The sequence below is a fragment of the Crotalus tigris genome, unplaced genomic scaffold (assembly GCF_016545835.1).
Source record: "Crotalus tigris isolate CLP2741 ecotype Arizona unplaced genomic scaffold, ASM1654583v1 scf7180000019364.2947544272:3078424, whole genome shotgun sequence".
NCBI classification, from domain to species: domain Eukaryota; kingdom Metazoa; phylum Chordata; class Lepidosauria; order Squamata; family Viperidae; genus Crotalus; species Crotalus tigris.
Genome location: NW_024097500.1, coordinates 1,619,375 through 1,634,984, shown reverse-complemented (window position 1 = coordinate 1,634,984; position 15,610 = coordinate 1,619,375). Strand labels below are relative to the sequence as shown.

Below are 15,610 nucleotides of genomic sequence, written 5' to 3'. Positions count from 1 at the left end.
CCCAGAATTCCTGAGCCAGCCATGTTAGAGAGGAAAGGGAGAGGTTTCCATGCTGAACCATGATGGCCCAGGAATTCTGGGAGTTGAAGTCCACGAGTCATAAAAGAGCCAAGGTTGCCTACCCGATGCTAAACCGTTATTTGGCTTGTTGCAGTTGGAATTAAATGTGTGGGCTGAACCCAGGTGTTATGGCCGGTAAACCCACAGTTCATCCTATTTTCTATTCTGTGAATTGCCTGTCACATATATCAGATGGACAGTTATATTAATTGAATAAATTACGTTTTCCTATAATTCATGCAGTTCTGCCTGTATAAATCCTGTGCAATGGCTTTGTATGTTATAGGCTTGTAATTATTATTGGACTTCTTAGTAGTTATGTTTTTTTTTCAAAAAATCATGTATGAAGTCGGATGTATAGACTTCGTCTTACATGCTAAGTGAAAAAGACAATAAATTCAACGCAGTTGGATGGTAATAGTAAAGCCTGTCATAGTGATAAATAAGCAATGGTTTAATAGTTTTTATGAAGTCAACCAGTTATTATTTCATAATGTTATGTCCCCGTGGCGGGCGGCGGTTGGGGCCGCGTTGACGTCCGGCCTGGCCGGATTTCCGCTCCCTTCCGCCGGGACCGACCCCGATCATGAGCGGCAGCGAGACGGCGTGGCTGCTGGACGCCGCCGACTTCGCGGCCCGCAAGCACTCGACGCAGCGGCGCAAGGACCCGGAGCGGACGCCCTACATCAACCACCCGATCGGTGAGGCGGCGGGGGCGGCGCGGGGGGCCAGGCGGGCAGGGGTGGCCCTAACCCCTCCGCTCTCCCCCCAGGCGTGGCGCAGATCCTGGCGCAGGAGGGCGGCGTGACCGACGTGGCGGTGCTGCAGGTGAGCCGGACGACTGGGCGGGCGGGCGGCGGCAGGAGGGCTCCCGGCGGGCGCTAAGCCTCCCTCGGCCCCGCAGGCCGCCCTGCTGCACGACACGGTGGAAGACACGGACGCCACCTTCGCGGAGATCGAGCAGCGCTTCGGGCCGGAGGTGCGGCGCCTGGTGGAGGAGCTGACAGACAACAAGGCGCTGCCCCGGGCCGAGCGGAAGCGCCTGCAGGTGGAGCGCGCGGCGGGGCTGAGCGCGGGCGCGCGGCTGGTGGCGCTGGCCGACAAGCTGTACAATCTGCGCGACCTGCAACGGCGCACGCCCGTGGGTTGGTCCGAGCAGCGCGTGCGCGAGTACTTCGCGTGGGCCGCGCGCGTGGCAGACGGACTCCGTGGTACCTGCCCCGCCCTGGAGGAGCCGCTGTGGCGCCTCCTGGCCGACAGGGGCGTCGCGCGCTAACCCGGAAGCGCCGCGGCGGAAGTGCCGGGACCGCGGACCGCCCACTTCCGGGAGGGGCGCCGGCACCATGGCCTCCCGCGACCCGCCCGACCTGCCGGACGTCGGGCTGCTGAAGCGCCTGGCACGGGATCAGCTGGTCTACCTGCTGGAGCAGGTGGGCGCGAGGGCAGCGCGGGGAGGGGCGGGGGGGCGGCGGCGCGGCCGGTGCTAACTGGGCTCTTGGTTCCGCAGCTGCCCGGCAAGAAGGACCTCTTCCTGGAGGCCGACCTGATGAGCCCGCTGGACCGCATCGCCAACGTCTCCATCCTGAAGGTGCGCGCGCGGGAGGGAGGGCGCGGGGGGAGCCGCCGCCTCCGCGCCCTGCCGCGTCTGACCGCCTCCGTCTCTCCGCGCAGCAGCACGATGTGGACAAGCTCTACAAGCTGGAGAAGAAGCCGGCGCGCAGCTCCAGCGACCAGTGAGTGGGCCGGGGGGGGGGGGGATGGCGGAACGGAGGACCCGGGGGCGCTCCCCCAGAGCCCCCTGACCGCAGCCTGCCCTTCCCTCCAGGTTGTGCTTCCTGCTCCGTCCGCGCCTCGCGAGCGTCAGGCTGGTGGCGGGTGAGTGACAGGGGCAGGCGCCTCCTGGGGGGCCGGGGGTCCATGAGGACGCGGCTGACTTGGTGGTCCTTGCAGAGCTGGTCAACGCAGACAAAGCAGCTGGTCGTGTGCGCAAATACAAGATCATCTTCAGCCCCCAGAAGGTGAGGCTCGCCAGTGTTGGGGAGGGGGGAACAGGCGGCCAGGAATGTTGGATAAGCCTGGTCACCCATCACTGAAAGGTTTCCTGACGGGTGTGTGTGTGTGTGTGTGTGACCATGGGCTTGAACTTTGTAGAGGTATTTCGTGAACATTGGAATGAAGCTTTTCCCTAAGCAGGTTGAGAAGGAGGAAGAGAGCAAGAGAGAAGCTGCCACAGGAACTGAGCAACTGGCTGGTGCTGAGCGTTTGTGATAATAAAGCAGCCGCTCAGTCCTGGAAGGAGGTTGGGGTGGTTATCTTGCCTTGCCTGTCTTGCTCCTGGGACACCCAGCAGCTGAATTCAGCCATCTTCCAAGATGACGTGTGGTCAGCCTCTCAGCTCACATTTAAGTACATCAGACTCCCACGGCCTCCTAGCAGAATCCCCCTTTCCTCTGCCTTAAAAGCTGCACGATTAGAAAATGTAGAAAAACACTCTAAGAGATTCCAGAAACAATCTTCAGGAGAAGGCCTTGAGTGGTACTGGCTACAAAGGCCCTGCCTGCCTCAAAGGGTGGCACCAACAGCATCGTTGCAGTTATCTTTGCCTGGATTATTGAGCCTCAACTGGTAAAGAGCGTTTGTGCCATAGAGGGTCCTTGGCTAGCAAAGATTAAGAAGCCCTTGAGGTCCTTGAGGCATATGGCACTTTCAAGGTTGCCTGAAGTTGTCTGTCTTCTCCTGCAGTTCTACGCATGTGAGCTGGTGTTGGAGGAGGAAGGGATCTATGGTGGTAAGTCTTGAGATCTGGGTCCAGTGCAGCACAGCTGGATGCCTCTGTTCAGTCCAAATGTACAGGGAGAGGGGGCTTGTAAATAGACAGGAGGGGATGGTTCTGCTGGTCTCCCTTCCTCTAGACCCAGTGTTTCTCAACCTTGACAATTTTAAGGCATGTGGACTTCAACTCCCAGAATTCCACAGCCAGCATTGCTGGCTGTGGAATTCTGGGAGTTGAAGTCCACATGCCTTAAAATTGTCAAGGTTGAGAAACACTGCTCTAGACTCAAACCTCTGGCTGTTCATTCAGGTTGTGAAAGGCAGATAAGGGAACAGGCATTCAAACACTATTTCTGACTCTCTAGATGTGACCTGGGATGAGTGGTCCTTCTCCCTCCTCCCTCTGGATAATGATATCATCAGCATGGAGCTGCCAGAGTTCTTCCGGGATTATTTTCTGGTTAGTATCATATTCGGCAAGGCCATTTATGCTGGCTTTGATGCATGTCTTGGTAGATGTCTGCTCCCTCACCAGTATCTTGGAGGCTGCATCTTGGTCCAGCCTTGTAAATCCTTGAGAGAGGCAGTTTGGTGTAGTGATTAAGGCACCAAGCTAGAAACCGGCAGCTGTGAGTTCTAGTACCACCTTAAGTGCAAAGCCAGCTGGGGGACCCTGGGCTAGTTGCTCTTTCAGTCCAGGGAGAAGGAAGGAAGGGCAAATCACTTCCCAAACCCTGCAAGAAAATGACAAAGACTTATCCAAACAATTGCCAAGAGTTAGCACTGACTCAAAGGCACGTACACTCCTGTGTATGCACACATAAACACAAATGCATACAAGAAATTTCTGGGTTTCCAAGAGTCAGTCATTCCCTCCTGGTTCCAAGATGGTCATATTCCATTTACTCTTGCAGGAAGCGGACCAGCGGTGGATCAGCACAGTGGCCCAGGCTTTGCAGCTGATGAACTCTCTCTTTGGCCCATTCACCAAGACCTATGGAATTGGGCGGTGTGCCAAGGTGCGGCCAGGTCAGCCCAGGCGGGAGGACCTGTTTAGAGATCATGTGCCCCAGAGAAAGAAATGGCTCTATGGAGCCTGTTGTTGGCTTAGCCACGGTTGGGCTGGAAGCAGGGAAGGGTGGCCCCAGAACACACTTTGACTAAATGCAGTCCTGTTTATGCAAAAGATTCTTTTCCTTCCAAGCTACCCAAAACTTTCCTGAAAGCTTTGCTCTTAGTTGGCTCTCTGTTGACGTGACAGAGCAGGTGCCTGTCACTGGGAGACGATCTGGCAAGGAGTCCTGCCTTTGATGTGGTATCCTGAGGGGTCCGGCAAAGGGCAGTGGGTAAGGGGTTCATTTCTCCTAGATGGTCCATGAGCTTTGGCGTGAACTAGCTGAAGAGAGCGAGGCTGACAACATGGGCCGGAAACCAGAGATTGGCCACATCTTCCTCATAGACAGAGGTGTGCCTGGGGGAGAGGGAAGGGGGGTATATCCTGTCTGGAGACCTTCCTTGATTCCAGTGGGAGCTCTTGCTTAGCAGCTTTCCACAAGTTTGGGGTGGGGGGGGGGATATTTTGGAAGTGAGTAAGAGAGAAAGTGATTCCCCTCAGACTTTGGTTCTTGGCTTCATATGTCCTGGAAAGGAAGAGGACTCCGGTGCCACAGGAACTTCAGAGAGAAGCAGCTGTTGTGCCTTATTTTGAGCAAACAGTTTATTGATGAGCTTGAAATTGGTAGATAGAATGACAAAATAATCTGCTCAGCCCTGGGAGCACCCTGTGTCTGCACCAAGCGGCAGCTGTTCTCCCGCGTCAGATGACTATTCTTCTACCCTGCCTGTAGATGCTGCTTTGGCCTCTGAGCTGGGACTTTTGTTACAAGAGGCACCTCATGTTTATCTCTTTTTAGATGTGGATTACGTCACAGCCCTTTGCTCTCAGGTGGTCTATGAAGGCCTGGTGGATGATACCTTCCGCATAAAATGTGGTGAGCCTCCCCAGCCTTGAGCCTCTGGTATTGGCATCTGACCTTCCAGTTTCTGAGGGCTGGATTGGAGGTGTCCAGAGATTGCCATCATCCAGAATAATTACTGGGAAACTAATGAGAGGGCCCCGGTAAGCTGGGTGCCATGGGGCAAATGACCTGAGCAACCCGCTTTCTGCAGGAAGTGTGGATTTTGGTCCAGATGTTACCTCCTCTGACCAAAGCATTAAAGTTCTGCTGAATTCCCAGGACAAGGTAAGCTTTCTCTGCTCTGGGATGAAAGCAGCTCAGGGGTTTCTGAGAGCAGAAGCCTGATGGCTGGGAGAGTGGTGAGGGGCTTCTCTGGGTGACCCTGGTCTGGCCTGCCTCTCTCTACAGGTGTTCAACGAAATCCGCAATGAGCACTTCTCCAACGTGTTTGGTCTCCTCAGTCAGAAAGCCCGGAACCTGCAAGCCCAGTATGACGTGCGTAGGCTAGAATGGGGCAATCACGGCCACAAGGGGTAGAGTTGTGGCTGGCCCAGCCTGTAGGAAATGTTTCTCTTCCAGCGACGGCGGGGGATGGATATCAAGCAAATGAAGAACTTTGTCTCCCAAGAACTGAAGGGCCTGAAACAAGAGCATCGCTTGCTGAGTCTCCGTAAGTCCTCCCAGTCGGGCAGAGGAATCTTAGCAACAAAACCTCCCTGGACCCTTTTTGCAACCATGGCCCACTGCCCCATCCCAGCCAGGTGCAGGCAGCAGAGCAATCATTGCAACCGTTCTGTAAAACTCATCCCTGGACTGGCCCCAGCAGGAGGGCTTCAAGACGTTTTTACTTGTTTTTAGTTGTTAAGACTCATGGACGATTCGCTGATAGGCGTGTTCCAGAAAATACTTTTCCCCTCCTGGTTTGACCATCTCCCTTTTATGTGCAGATATTGGGGCCTGTGAGTCCATCATGAAGAAGAAAACGAGACAAGATTTCCAGGAATTGTTGAAGACGGAACATGGTGAGAAGGGATGTTCAGGCGAACTGGCTGAATGCGATTATAGGGTTGGAGTTGGTTACTGAATGTGGGAGGGCATCAAGGATTTAGTTAAGACTTTCTAAAATGCCTTTAAATTTCCTTGGCTCACTGGGCTTCGCATTACCCTACTCCAAAAGGCAAGGTTGGAATCGGTGTGCATTGAGTGCTGATCTTAGTAATCTCCATATGGTCCCCCTTTTGCCAGCCTTGGGCATCGGCCTAATTCCTGAAGACTCTCAGCTTGAGGGCTGGGCTGCTTCTGGCAGATGGCTTGTGGGATTTGCTGCTTGCTTTCCGGTAGCTGGAGGGGCCTCATGAGGATGGCAGGTGCTGGGAGCCAGAGGCCGTGTGTGGGTTCTCTGCAAGCAAGGAAGGTGAGAGAGAGGCTGGGCCTCGGCCTGGCTTTGCTCTCATCACTCTGCTTGCTTGGCAGCCCTTCTGGAAGGCTTTGATGTCCGGGAGAGCATCAGCTTCATCGAAGAGCACATTGACCGGCAGGTGAGAGGAGGATGGATCACAGGAGAGCGAGGAAGCGGCCCGGGCCAAGGCCTGGGGAAGGCTGTCCATTGACCAGCTTCTCCCGCCCTCTTCCTGGGACAGGTTACCCCGATTGAGAGTCTGAGGATGTTGTGCCTGCTGTCGATCACGGAGAATGGTGAGTTCTGGCTCAGGGCAGGGAAGCCTGGGTCAGGCAGCCCCTGTTGTGTACCTTGACCCTCCCAGCTTCTCCTCTTCCCCAGGACTTTCTCCCAAGGACTACCGCTCCCTGAAAACCCAGTACCTGCAGGTGAGGCCAGACACGGGGCCCTTCCCTGGGTGGTAGAAAGGCCCCGAGTCAGTTTTCTGGAGGTGCAGCTCTGCCCACCCCAAAGCTTTCACTTACTTTCACCATTTCCTCCGCCTGTCCCTTGTCCTGCTGCGGTGCCTGCCCCTGCCCATTGGCAGAGTTACGGACCAGAGCATCTGCTGACCTTCCACAACCTGAAGCACTTGGGGCTCTTGACGGAGCAAGTCTCTGGTGAGACTCTGACGGCTGTAGAGAACAAAGTCAGCAAGCTGGTGACAGATAAAGCGGCAGGTGAGGGACCTTTGGGATTTCGTGGCACCCCGGTTCCTTCTGGGGAGGGACAAAGACGATGGGTGTCTTCAGTCCTCAAGACCCCTTTCGCCTTCCTCCCCCTCTTTCTCTTCCTCCTCCCCCCGCCCCAGAAAAGCTGTCAGATGCCTTCAGTTCCCTGGCCAGGAAGAACAATTTCCGAGCTATAAGCAAGAAACTGGGCCTGGTGAGTTTGTGATTCAGTTAAGGCAGGGAGGAAAGAGGCCTCCAGTTGTGACCACCTGTTTCCTTGCAGATCCCATGTGGGGATGGAGAATACGACCTGAAAGTGCCCCGGGACATGGCCTACGTGTTCAGTGGCGCCTACGTACCCCTCAGTTGCAAGATAATGGAGCAGGTGCCTAAGAGCCTTTGAACTGCTGGGACCAATGGGGGAGTTTGGGGGGGCTCCTCTTCCCCCCCCCTTGGCAGCTCTGGCTTGACTCCATCCTCTATCTCAGGTGCTGGAGCGCAGGAGCTGGCTGGGCCTGGAAGAGGTGGCGAGGCTGGTTGGGGGCCATGAGTTTGTCACAGGCAAGTGGCTTGCTGGCTCCGCTGCTCCTTTTTCAGCGTTCTGCTTCCGGGGGTGAGCATGCATCTTCCAGCTGATCTGGAGGCATGGATTTAGGTATGTTTTCCTTGCAGTTGTAGAAGAACCTCGGCTTCCAGCCCCCCAGCAAGTCGTCCTGGCAGTCTTCTTAGGAGGCTGCACCTTGTCTGAAGTTGCTGCTCTCCGCTTCCTTGGCAAAGAAAGAGGTATGAGATGCACCCAAACTGGGGCAATTGCTAGTGGACTTGCGTGGTGGAAAATTCCAAGCCCCTGCATCTAACCGGGGGTGGTGGTAGTGCAAGTTAGATTGAAGTGAGGGCCCTGCTTCTAGCCATTTTGGAAGAGAGCAAATTGAGAGGAAAAAGTAAGCTTTTTGTAACTAGTTTCCCTTCAGCGTCCAATTACACAGATAAGCCGGTTGGTGGTAGTAGGTTCCTGCTAGGCTTCTTTTGGGACTGAGTGTCTTTTGGATTTTTGTCTTGCTCTTCCTTCAGGAGGTCAAGCGAGTGTAGATAGCCCTCCCTCCTTCAGTTCTTCTCACAGTCCCATGGGATAGATAGGTTAGGTTGACAAGGGGCTTGAGCCAGGGTCTCAGCATCACTGCCACCCCACCCTCCAGGTCAGGGAAGGTGTTTGTTCTCTGCAGAGTTACCTTTGGTGCTTGCCTCCCCACCAGGGCTCCGGTTCATCATCTTGACGACGGCCATCACCAACAGTGCTCGCCTGCTGGAATCCACCATGGAGATGAGAATGTAACTGCATCCAGGGCAACCCAGAGGTGAAGGGATGCTTTAAAATACCTTGGTGTTCTGCCCAGCCAGGGAGAGGCCGTGTTCCCATCAGTTGGAGAATCACTGTTATTTACCCTACCAGGGACAAGGAAAGTACAGAGCACCTTTCCCCTTCTGGTCTTCTGCTGGGAGCTGCTATGATCCCTCTGTTGGAGTTTTTTATTAATTGGAAGGTGCTTCTTTGGAAACAGGAACTTTCCTTGGGAGAGGAAGTGTCTAGCAAGCCAACAAAGTGTGCAGCAGTGAAAAGAAATTAGAACGTCTTTCGTGAAAGGAAAAAAGCCCAGAATTTCAGACAGCCGTTTTCTCCTCACCCAGGAAAAGTGGATGAAGAAAACCTCTTTTTAGACTGAAAAAACCCGACACGGCCCAGTCCCCCCATATTTTCAGCCTTCAGCTATCTTTTTCTTCTGCAACAAATGGGTCCATGTATAACGTGCATAAGCATCTTGCCAGAAACCACAGGAATAGAACAAAATAAAAGATTAATTGAAGTAATTGCTACTGGTCAATTTTTGCCCATCATGCAAGGCTTCCTGTTTCTTTGTACCCCCTCACCCTCATTCTCTCCCTTCCCCAAATCAGAAATACATCCCAGCAATTGTTTCCTTTCTAGCAGAAGCTGAACCAAACCAAACTGGATGGGAATAGGGGGTGGGGGACCCACCACAACTGTGGGGCGGCAACTGGGAAGGACAGAAAATATTACAAAGAGTCCAACAGCCTCAGGGAATTTCAGCCATGGGAGAAATGGCGAGGTGGGGTTCACCCGTCTTTAGGGACAGAACACTTCACTCGGATGCCTTAAATGGCCTCAGATTTCAGGCAAACTTATTTGTTCCCTACCTCAGGAGTCCTCAACCTTGGCAATTTTATGACTTGTGGACTTCAACTCCCAGAATTCCTCAGCCCTTTTATGCTTTGTGGACTTCAACTCCCAGAATTCCTGTTAGGCATGCTGGGTGAGGAATTCTGGGAGTTGAAGTCCGCAAGTCATAAAAGGGCCAAGTTTGAACACCCCCTGCTCTGACCGCTTTCACTAACGTTCCTCCCCCCCCCCCCGTCTGTTCGTTCATGTCGGATTCGGGACCGGACCCTGCATTTTTCTAGGCAAGGTTTTAAGACGTTTTTCTGAAGCCGCCGCCGCCTCCTTACCCTGGCGGTGACTGGCCCAGCGTCGCTCAAGGCTGGACAGAAGTCGGGCTCCCCGGGTTTCTCACCTTAGGCTGCGCACCGCACGGTTCTCACGCCTCCCACAGACGGCGAGGCGACTAAGGCGCAGCGTTGGCCCAACCCGCACAAGCAGGCCCGGCCCTGAGGAGCTGCAGCAGGATGGGGGAGCGAGGCTTCCATGAGGGGGAAGAGCGGTGCCGCCCCCGGGCGATGCCCGCAACGCCCCTCCCTGCAGTCACCCGGGCTCGGCCTTGGAAGACGCCCTTCGCGTGGCTGAGGGCTCTTCAAACTTAGCCCTTTCATGACTTGTGGACTTCAACTCTCAGAAATCCTGAGCCAAGAATTCTGGGAGTTGAAGTCCACAAGTCAAGTTTGAAGATCCTTGGCAAGCTGGCCGACGTGGCCCCGCCCCCGGCGACCGCCGCGCCCTGATTGGCCGTAGCAGAACACCCGTGGGCGGGGCCTCGGACGGAACCAATGGCAGTGTGGCGGGGGTTTGAATCGCCGAGCAGAAACGGTCAGCACCGAGCTGCAGCGGGCCGCGGAAGCGCCCGGCCGGCGGAGATGAGACGCAGGTGTGGCGCGGGCCGGGGGAACGCGGGCGGGCGGGCGGGCGGGCGGGGGGCGCGGGGGACGGGCCGAGGGCATCCGAGCTGACGGCCCCCGTCCCGCTTCCCTCCCTGCGCAGCGAGCTCCTGGCCGGCGAGTCGGTGGCCTGCCTGACCCAGGCTCTGAGACACCTGCGCGGCATCTGGGAGGAGATCGGCATCCCGGAGGAGCAGCGGCTGCAGCGCACGGAGGTGGTCAAGAGGCACGTCCAGGTGAGCAGGCCGGGGCGGGCTGGGGCCGGGCCCGCGGGGCGGCCGATGGCTGAAGCGCGCTCTTCTGTCCGGTGCCGCGCAGGACCTGCTGGACCGGATGGTGGCGGAGGAGGAGAGCCTCCGGGAGCGGCTGCTGAAGAGCATCGCGCTGTGCCGGAGGGAGCTGGCCGCGCTGTGCCAAGAGCTGCAGCTGGCGCCCTTCCAGGTGAGTCCACGGTGCCCCCCCCCGGCGCGCCCCCTCCCCCGGCGCCGCCCGAGCCCGCCTGTCATCTGCCTATCTTGCAGGAGGCAGATGAGGTCACTATCCTGCAGCTGGAGAAGGATCTACGCACCCGCGTGGAGGTGATGCTCAAGCAGAAGCGCGAGAGGCGGCAGGAGGTGCGCGCCCTGCAGGAGCGCGACCGGGAGCTGGCCGGGCTGCTCGGACGGGCACCCTACAGCAGCATCGGCAGTGGCGAGACTGTGCCCACCCTGGCCGAGCTGGACCGCTTCCGGTGCCACCTGGCATCGCTGGCAGCTGAGAAGGTCTGGGCAAGTCTCCAAGGGGCGGGCGGATGGGCCGGTAGGGCGGGGCAGCTGGGTACTGACCCTTTCCTTTCCCCGTAGGAGAACCGGCAGGCAGAGTTCATCCGCTTGAAGCAGCAGGTTGTCCTCTGCATGGAGGAGCTGGAGCAGCAGCCCAGCACTGCCTTTGAGCAAGAGGTCATGTGCCAGAACACAGACGTCTTCTGCCTCTCCCTGGACAACTTGGCTGCCTTGAAGGATCTGCTGCAGCAGGTTGGGGAAAGGGGCTGGGGGCAGGGGAAGCACCCACCTACCTTCCTTGAGTCCTCCTTGGACCTAAAGCTGTTCCTTTACTGTCTCCCAGCTGGAAGAGAGGAGAACTCAGAAAGAGTCCGTGTGTGAAGAGATGCGCTCCCGCATCCTGATGCTCTGGGACTGGCTGCAGGTGCCTCCCGAGGAGAGAGACGCCTTCGCTCCGTATATGGAGGGCTCCAGAGCCAGCATTATGAACGCTGTAAGAGGCTGGGTTTCTTTCCTGGGCACGAGGGCCGTTGGTTTCTGGGGGTCCAGGAGCAGCACTCTGCCCTACGTTCCCATTGAGAGGTTGCCACCTTGCCATGGAAGCATGGTGTGCATCAAATAAGGCCTCCCTTCCTTGTGTTTCATGGCCTCGACTCTCCTCCGCACTGCCTCTTTTAGCTGCGCCTGGAAGTCGACCGCTTGGAAGAACTGAAGGGCCAGAACCTGCAGAAGGTGGTGGAGGCCATTCGGGCTGAGCTGGCCACCTACTGGGACAAGTGCTTTTTCGGGGAAGAGCAGAGGCGCTCCTTTGGCCCCTTCTATGAAGGTGGGTTGGGGACCAGTGTTGGGGGCGAGTGTGGCCCTCTTCAGTAGCCCTTCCTGCCATCCCTCGTGCTTTCCTCCTTCGCAGACACCTTCACCGAAGAGTTGTTGCAGCAACACAACAATGAGTTTGTGCGACTGAAGCATTATTATGAGGTGCATCAAGAGCTCTTTGAAGCAATCCACAAGTGGAAGAGGAGCTGGTGTCTCTTTCAGGAGCTTGAGGTAGGGCTGGGCTGGGCTGGGCTGAGCTGGGTTCAGCTGCCTCTTCGAGCTGCAGGAGACCCTCACCTTTTCCTCCCCGTAGAAAAAGGCCACCGACCCAAGTCGCTTCACCAACCGAGGAGGCAACCTCCTGAAAGAAGAGAAGCTGCGCGCCAAGCTGCAGAAGACCCTTCCCAAGGCAAGTGGTCCCAGTCACTCTCCCCGCCTCGTGGGCCTCTGGCAGCCCTACCTAAACTGCCTTCTTCTGGTGCAGCTGGAGGAGGAACTGAGGGTCCGCGTTGAACTGTGGGAGCAAGAGCATGCTCAGGACTTCCTGGTGAGCGGGCAGCGCTTCATGGAGCACGTGGCCGAGCAGTGGCGCCTCCATCATTTGGAGAAGGAGAAGGAAAGGCAGGAGCGGGTGAGTTGGCAGCCTCAGGATTCCAGCCATCTTCCTGGTCGGACGGTTGTCGGTTTATCTTGTCCAGCAAGTGTAGCAAGCCTGTTGACCAGTGAGGGTGCTTAGTCCCTGCAGCCAGAGGGCAGCCAGGGCCTTGCAGCCCCTCCTGCAGTGCCTTCCTCCTCCAATTTCTGACTTGCCCTCTGATTCCAAGGGTGGTACCCAAGCAGTTGGTCCATCTCTCTGATGAATTAAGATCAATTTCAGATGTTGTTTCTGAGGTGACTGTCAGTTCCTGCTTAGCCTATTCCACTCCCTTCTGTCTTTCAGCAACTCAAAAAGTCCCGACAGACAGAGGAGGAGATGCTCTATGGCAGCACCCCCACCAAGAGACGGGCTTTGGGTATCACCACACCTGGCAAAGCACGAAAGGTAAGCAGGGTCGCCGAGAAGTCAGGTTTGCATTTTTACCTCATGTATATAAATGCAGGACAGCTTTTTTTCTTTCTTTTCCCTTTAGTGTCATCTTTTCCTTCCTTATTTGTGCTGCCTTCCCCCCCCCCCCTCTTCCCAGCTTTCTAAGCTTATCCAAGCAGCAGCTTTTTCCTTTTGTTCCCACGGTTGCTTTCTAAGCTTCAGAGTTTTGCCCGGGTTAGTTTCTTTATTGCTGTTCGCCAGGAGAGAAATTCTTGCCAGAGTAAAGCACACTGTGTAACTGCTATTCTGGAAATGTTTAGGGAGGGTCTCTGCTGGGCCCCTTTCTGCCCACCGATGACTCAGTTGATCTGAGCTGATCTGCCTCCGAGTTCCTTGGGAAAGGCCCCCAGCCTCCTGCAACTCAGCACCAGGTGGCAGAAGCACACAATCCATCCCTGTGCAGGGACACATTTCAAGGAACAATTGAGGAGAGCAATGAAGATCATTAGAGGGCTGTAAAACTAAAACATATGAAGAACGGTTGCAGGAATTGGGTAGGTCTAGTTTAGTGAAAAGAAGACCTAGAGATGCCATGATAGCAGGGTTCCAGTATCTGAGGGGCTGCCACAAATAAGAGGGGTCAACAGCACCTGAGGGCAGGGCAAGAAGCACTGAGTGGAAGTTCATCAGAAGGACATCCAACCTAGAACCAAGGAGGAATTTCCCAACAGAACAATTAATTATGGAACAGCTTGCCTCTAGAAGTTGTGGGGGCTCCATTACTGAAGATTTTTAAGAAGAGATTGGACAGCCATTTGTCTGGAGTGGTATAAGGTCTCCTGCTCAAGCGGGGTGGGGTGGGGGGTGGGACTAGAAGACCTTCTAGTCCTTTCCAACTCGCTTATTCTGTTGTTCTGTTATTCTGAGTCTGCCAGTATGAGGCACAATAAAATTATGTCCTTGATCAGGTTTCTAATCGTTTTCTGTGCAGCTGAAGGTATTGTGATGTAAAGACATGCAGTAGATCTGAAACTGAAAACTGATTAGCAGCACTTTCCCCTGGAAACGGTCATCGGGTTTTGTTGCTTTGCACCAGGGACCGCTTTCTTTGCTAACACCTGGATTTTCCTTGCAGCTCAACATTACCACTACAACTCCCAACAGCACCATCCGCTCAGCCCTGAAAGGTTCAGTGTTAAATTCCCCTGGATGCCACACACCCCTGTCAGGAGGGAAGGTAAAGAGCTGACCTCTTTGGTCTGGAGGGAGGTGGCCTCCGGTCCCATTCCCAGCTGTTTCAGAAGGCCAAGAGGCAGGAAAAACTAGAGGAAGCAAAGCAGTGGGAACTGGGCAAGTGCAAAAGTGGCAAAGTGTAACCCAGGAGTAGAAAAATTACGGAATAAAGGGAGAACTGTAACAGAATAAACTGCTTAGAAACGAGAGAACGCAGAGATTGCTTCCTGGAGAAGTTGAAGGGCCTCAAGGGTCCTGCAACCACAGCTAAGCAGCAGCCTGGCTTTGTGTGTGTTGTCAGCGGGCCTGAAACAATTGCAGTGCTCCTAGTACTTGGCAAGCGTCCCGGCCAAAATAATACCTCCCAGGATTCAGAGTAGGTTAGTTTGCTTAGGAAGGCTACTGCCCAAATCCAGCCCTTTAGCTGTGGCGCAGGCCGTCTGCAGCTCAAGTTTTCAGAATACAAACAAAATTATTCAGAAGGCAAAAGCAACAAGACAGTTGGGACACCAGAGCTCATAGAGCCCACATGGCACACACCTGCACTAGGGGCTGGGTGGCTTGGAAATGCCTTCAGACCAATAGTTGGAGGAGGGGAAAATGGAGAATGGCAGCCACAAATTCCCAGAAGAGGTCCACCAAAGTTTAACACCTTTGTCAAACATGGCCCTTCCGGTGCCCCTTTCTTTAATCTTCTGACTCCTTGCCTAAAGTGCCATTCCTTTTTCTATGTCCGCAGCCTGTCCGGACCCCCGCCCCTTTGATTGCCAAGACCCATTCCAAAGGCCAGACGGAACGCAACAAGGAGAACATCTCTCAGCTCAACAGAACAGTTCTGAGCGGTGGGTGTACCCTGACAGCCCCTGCCCAGCACAATGGCAGTATTTACTCTGTTGCCAGCACCTATTCAGCATTTGCGGTAATTCCCTTCTCCCTCTTCTCTCCCTATCCCCGCTGGCTCTGGAGCTAGAAGCCGCCCGCAGGAGTCGCTAGATGGCTGCACTCCCCATCAGGGCCTCTGGCCAGTCGGCCATTGCCAAAGGAAGGCCAAGGGGCTGGGGGGGTCCCACTTGCTGGGGCTCTTTTTGCTGCTACTTGCCCTGCCTGTAAATGGCAGTTTTGAAGGGGGGGGCGCTACATGCAGAAAGACAGGACTCCATGGCTGGAAGCAAGCTTGGGCAGGGCAGTCCACATTTCTGCCTCGCTCTATCCCTGAAGAAAATGCCCCCCCCCATTTCTTCCCTGCCACTGCTTCTACCAAAAGCCCCTCTGAACATAACACCCTTGCATGTTGTCCAAATACCCACCCCACTGCCTCAAGCCCTTCCCCCCCCACAGCTCCATCTGACTCTGCATCCTTCACACCAATTGTTCTTCTCCCTCCCCAGCACGCACTTTCAGAGGCTTCCAGATCTGAGCACCCGTCCCACGTCCTCAACTCCACAGCTTCCAATCCTGATGGCTGAAGGGGGGGCGTTGCCAACCCTGGATCCTCTCACCATATAGGATGTGGCATGAACTGGACCTTCTGGGGCCTGGTTTATGCTACCACTTTTAATTGTTTTTAATGACTTGATTTCCAAGTTTTATGTTACAGGGAATAAAGGTCTAGCTGTAGCAGCTGTTCTGGGCCCAGGCCTGCTGCCTTATTCATGGGGGTGGGAAGGCAGGGGGCAGCAGGTGGCGGTTTGCTTCTCTCCTTTCCTTGGGCAACCGAAGTGGATGGTCCACCCAGGTCCTGCTCTTCA

General features: G+C 55.4%; 3 protein-coding genes across 8 annotated transcripts; all 3 read left to right on the top strand.

The window, feature by feature from the left end:
- Positions 1-88: 88 nt before the first annotated feature.
- On the top strand, positions 89-1,370 carry HDDC3 (HD domain containing 3). The gene is made up of 3 exons (XM_039362098.1): positions 89-761; positions 833-888; positions 965-1,370. The coding sequence occupies exons 1-3, from the start codon at positions 647-649 to the stop codon at positions 1,334-1,336; spliced, it is 543 nt and encodes a 180-aa protein (XP_039218032.1). The 5' UTR covers positions 89-646; the 3' UTR covers positions 1,337-1,370.
- On the top strand, positions 1,355-8,765 carry VPS33B (VPS33B late endosome and lysosome associated). 5 transcript variants are annotated; one of them, XM_039362057.1, is made up of 24 exons: positions 1,355-1,490; positions 1,568-1,648; positions 1,732-1,793; positions 1,886-1,935; positions 2,011-2,078; positions 2,803-2,848; positions 3,198-3,292; positions 3,747-3,851; positions 4,201-4,297; positions 4,746-4,823; positions 5,002-5,075; positions 5,199-5,285; positions 5,370-5,460; positions 5,738-5,812; positions 6,264-6,328; positions 6,431-6,485; positions 6,571-6,617; positions 6,776-6,908; positions 7,040-7,113; positions 7,183-7,284; positions 7,388-7,460; positions 7,572-7,682; positions 8,153-8,254; positions 8,459-8,765. In XM_039362057.1, the coding sequence occupies exons 1-23, from the start codon at positions 1,404-1,406 to the stop codon at positions 8,230-8,232; spliced, it is 1,836 nt and encodes a 611-aa protein (XP_039217991.1). In that variant the 5' UTR covers positions 1,355-1,403; the 3' UTR covers positions 8,233-8,254; positions 8,459-8,765. The 5 variants fall into 5 exon arrangements, 4 of the variants coding, with proteins under 4 accessions (XP_039217991.1, XP_039217990.1, XP_039217992.1 ...); XM_039362056.1 differs by having other exon boundaries at positions 8,350-8,765; XR_005558953.1 differs by lacking the exon at positions 8,459-8,765 and having other exon boundaries at positions 7,045-7,113; positions 8,153-8,176.
- A 1,148-nt stretch (positions 8,766-9,913) lies between these two features.
- Positions 9,914-15,482, top strand: PRC1 (protein regulator of cytokinesis 1). 2 transcript variants are annotated; one of them, XM_039362043.1, is made up of 14 exons: positions 9,914-10,015; positions 10,129-10,261; positions 10,344-10,466; positions 10,547-10,786; positions 10,868-11,038; positions 11,130-11,279; positions 11,465-11,612; positions 11,697-11,833; positions 11,916-12,011; positions 12,087-12,233; positions 12,543-12,644; positions 13,765-13,866; positions 14,602-14,704; positions 15,251-15,482. In XM_039362043.1, exons 1-14 carry the CDS (start codon positions 9,918-9,920, stop codon positions 15,277-15,279), a joined length of 1,779 nt encoding a protein of 592 aa, XP_039217977.1. In that variant the 5' UTR covers positions 9,914-9,917; the 3' UTR covers positions 15,280-15,482. The 2 variants fall into 2 exon arrangements, with proteins under 2 accessions (XP_039217977.1, XP_039217976.1); XM_039362042.1 differs by having other exon boundaries at positions 14,602-14,781.
- The last annotated feature ends 128 nt before the right edge of the window (positions 15,483-15,610 follow it).

Excerpts from the sequence above, each read along its gene's own strand:
- VPS33B (XM_039362057.1), top strand. The coding sequence starts at position 1,404 with ATGGCCTCCCGCGACCCGCCCGACCTGCCGGACGTCGGGCTGCTGAAG. Across the intron at positions 1,491-1,567 it reads TGGTCTACCTGCTGGAGCAG|CTGCCCGGCAAGAAGGACCT; the intron begins GTGGGCGCGAGG and ends TTGGTTCCGCAG. Across the intron at positions 6,909-7,039 it reads GGTGACAGATAAAGCGGCAG|AAAAGCTGTCAGATGCCTTC; the intron begins GTGAGGGACCTT and ends CCCCCGCCCCAG.
- HDDC3 (XM_039362098.1), top strand. The coding sequence starts at position 647 with ATGAGCGGCAGCGAGACGGCGTGGCTGCTGGACGCCGCCGACTTCGCG. Across the intron at positions 762-832 it reads CTACATCAACCACCCGATCG|GCGTGGCGCAGATCCTGGCG; the intron begins GTGAGGCGGCGG and ends CTCTCCCCCCAG. Across the intron at positions 889-964 it reads CCGACGTGGCGGTGCTGCAG|GCCGCCCTGCTGCACGACAC; the intron begins GTGAGCCGGACG and ends TCGGCCCCGCAG.
- PRC1 (XM_039362042.1), top strand. The coding sequence starts at position 9,918 with ATGGCAGTGTGGCGGGGGTTTGAATCGCCGAGCAGAAACGGTCAGCAC. Across the intron at positions 10,016-10,128 it reads CCGGCGGAGATGAGACGCAG|CGAGCTCCTGGCCGGCGAGT; the intron begins GTGTGGCGCGGG and ends CTCCCTGCGCAG. Across the intron at positions 13,867-14,601 it reads CACCCCTGTCAGGAGGGAAG|CCTGTCCGGACCCCCGCCCC; the intron begins GTAAAGAGCTGA and ends CTATGTCCGCAG.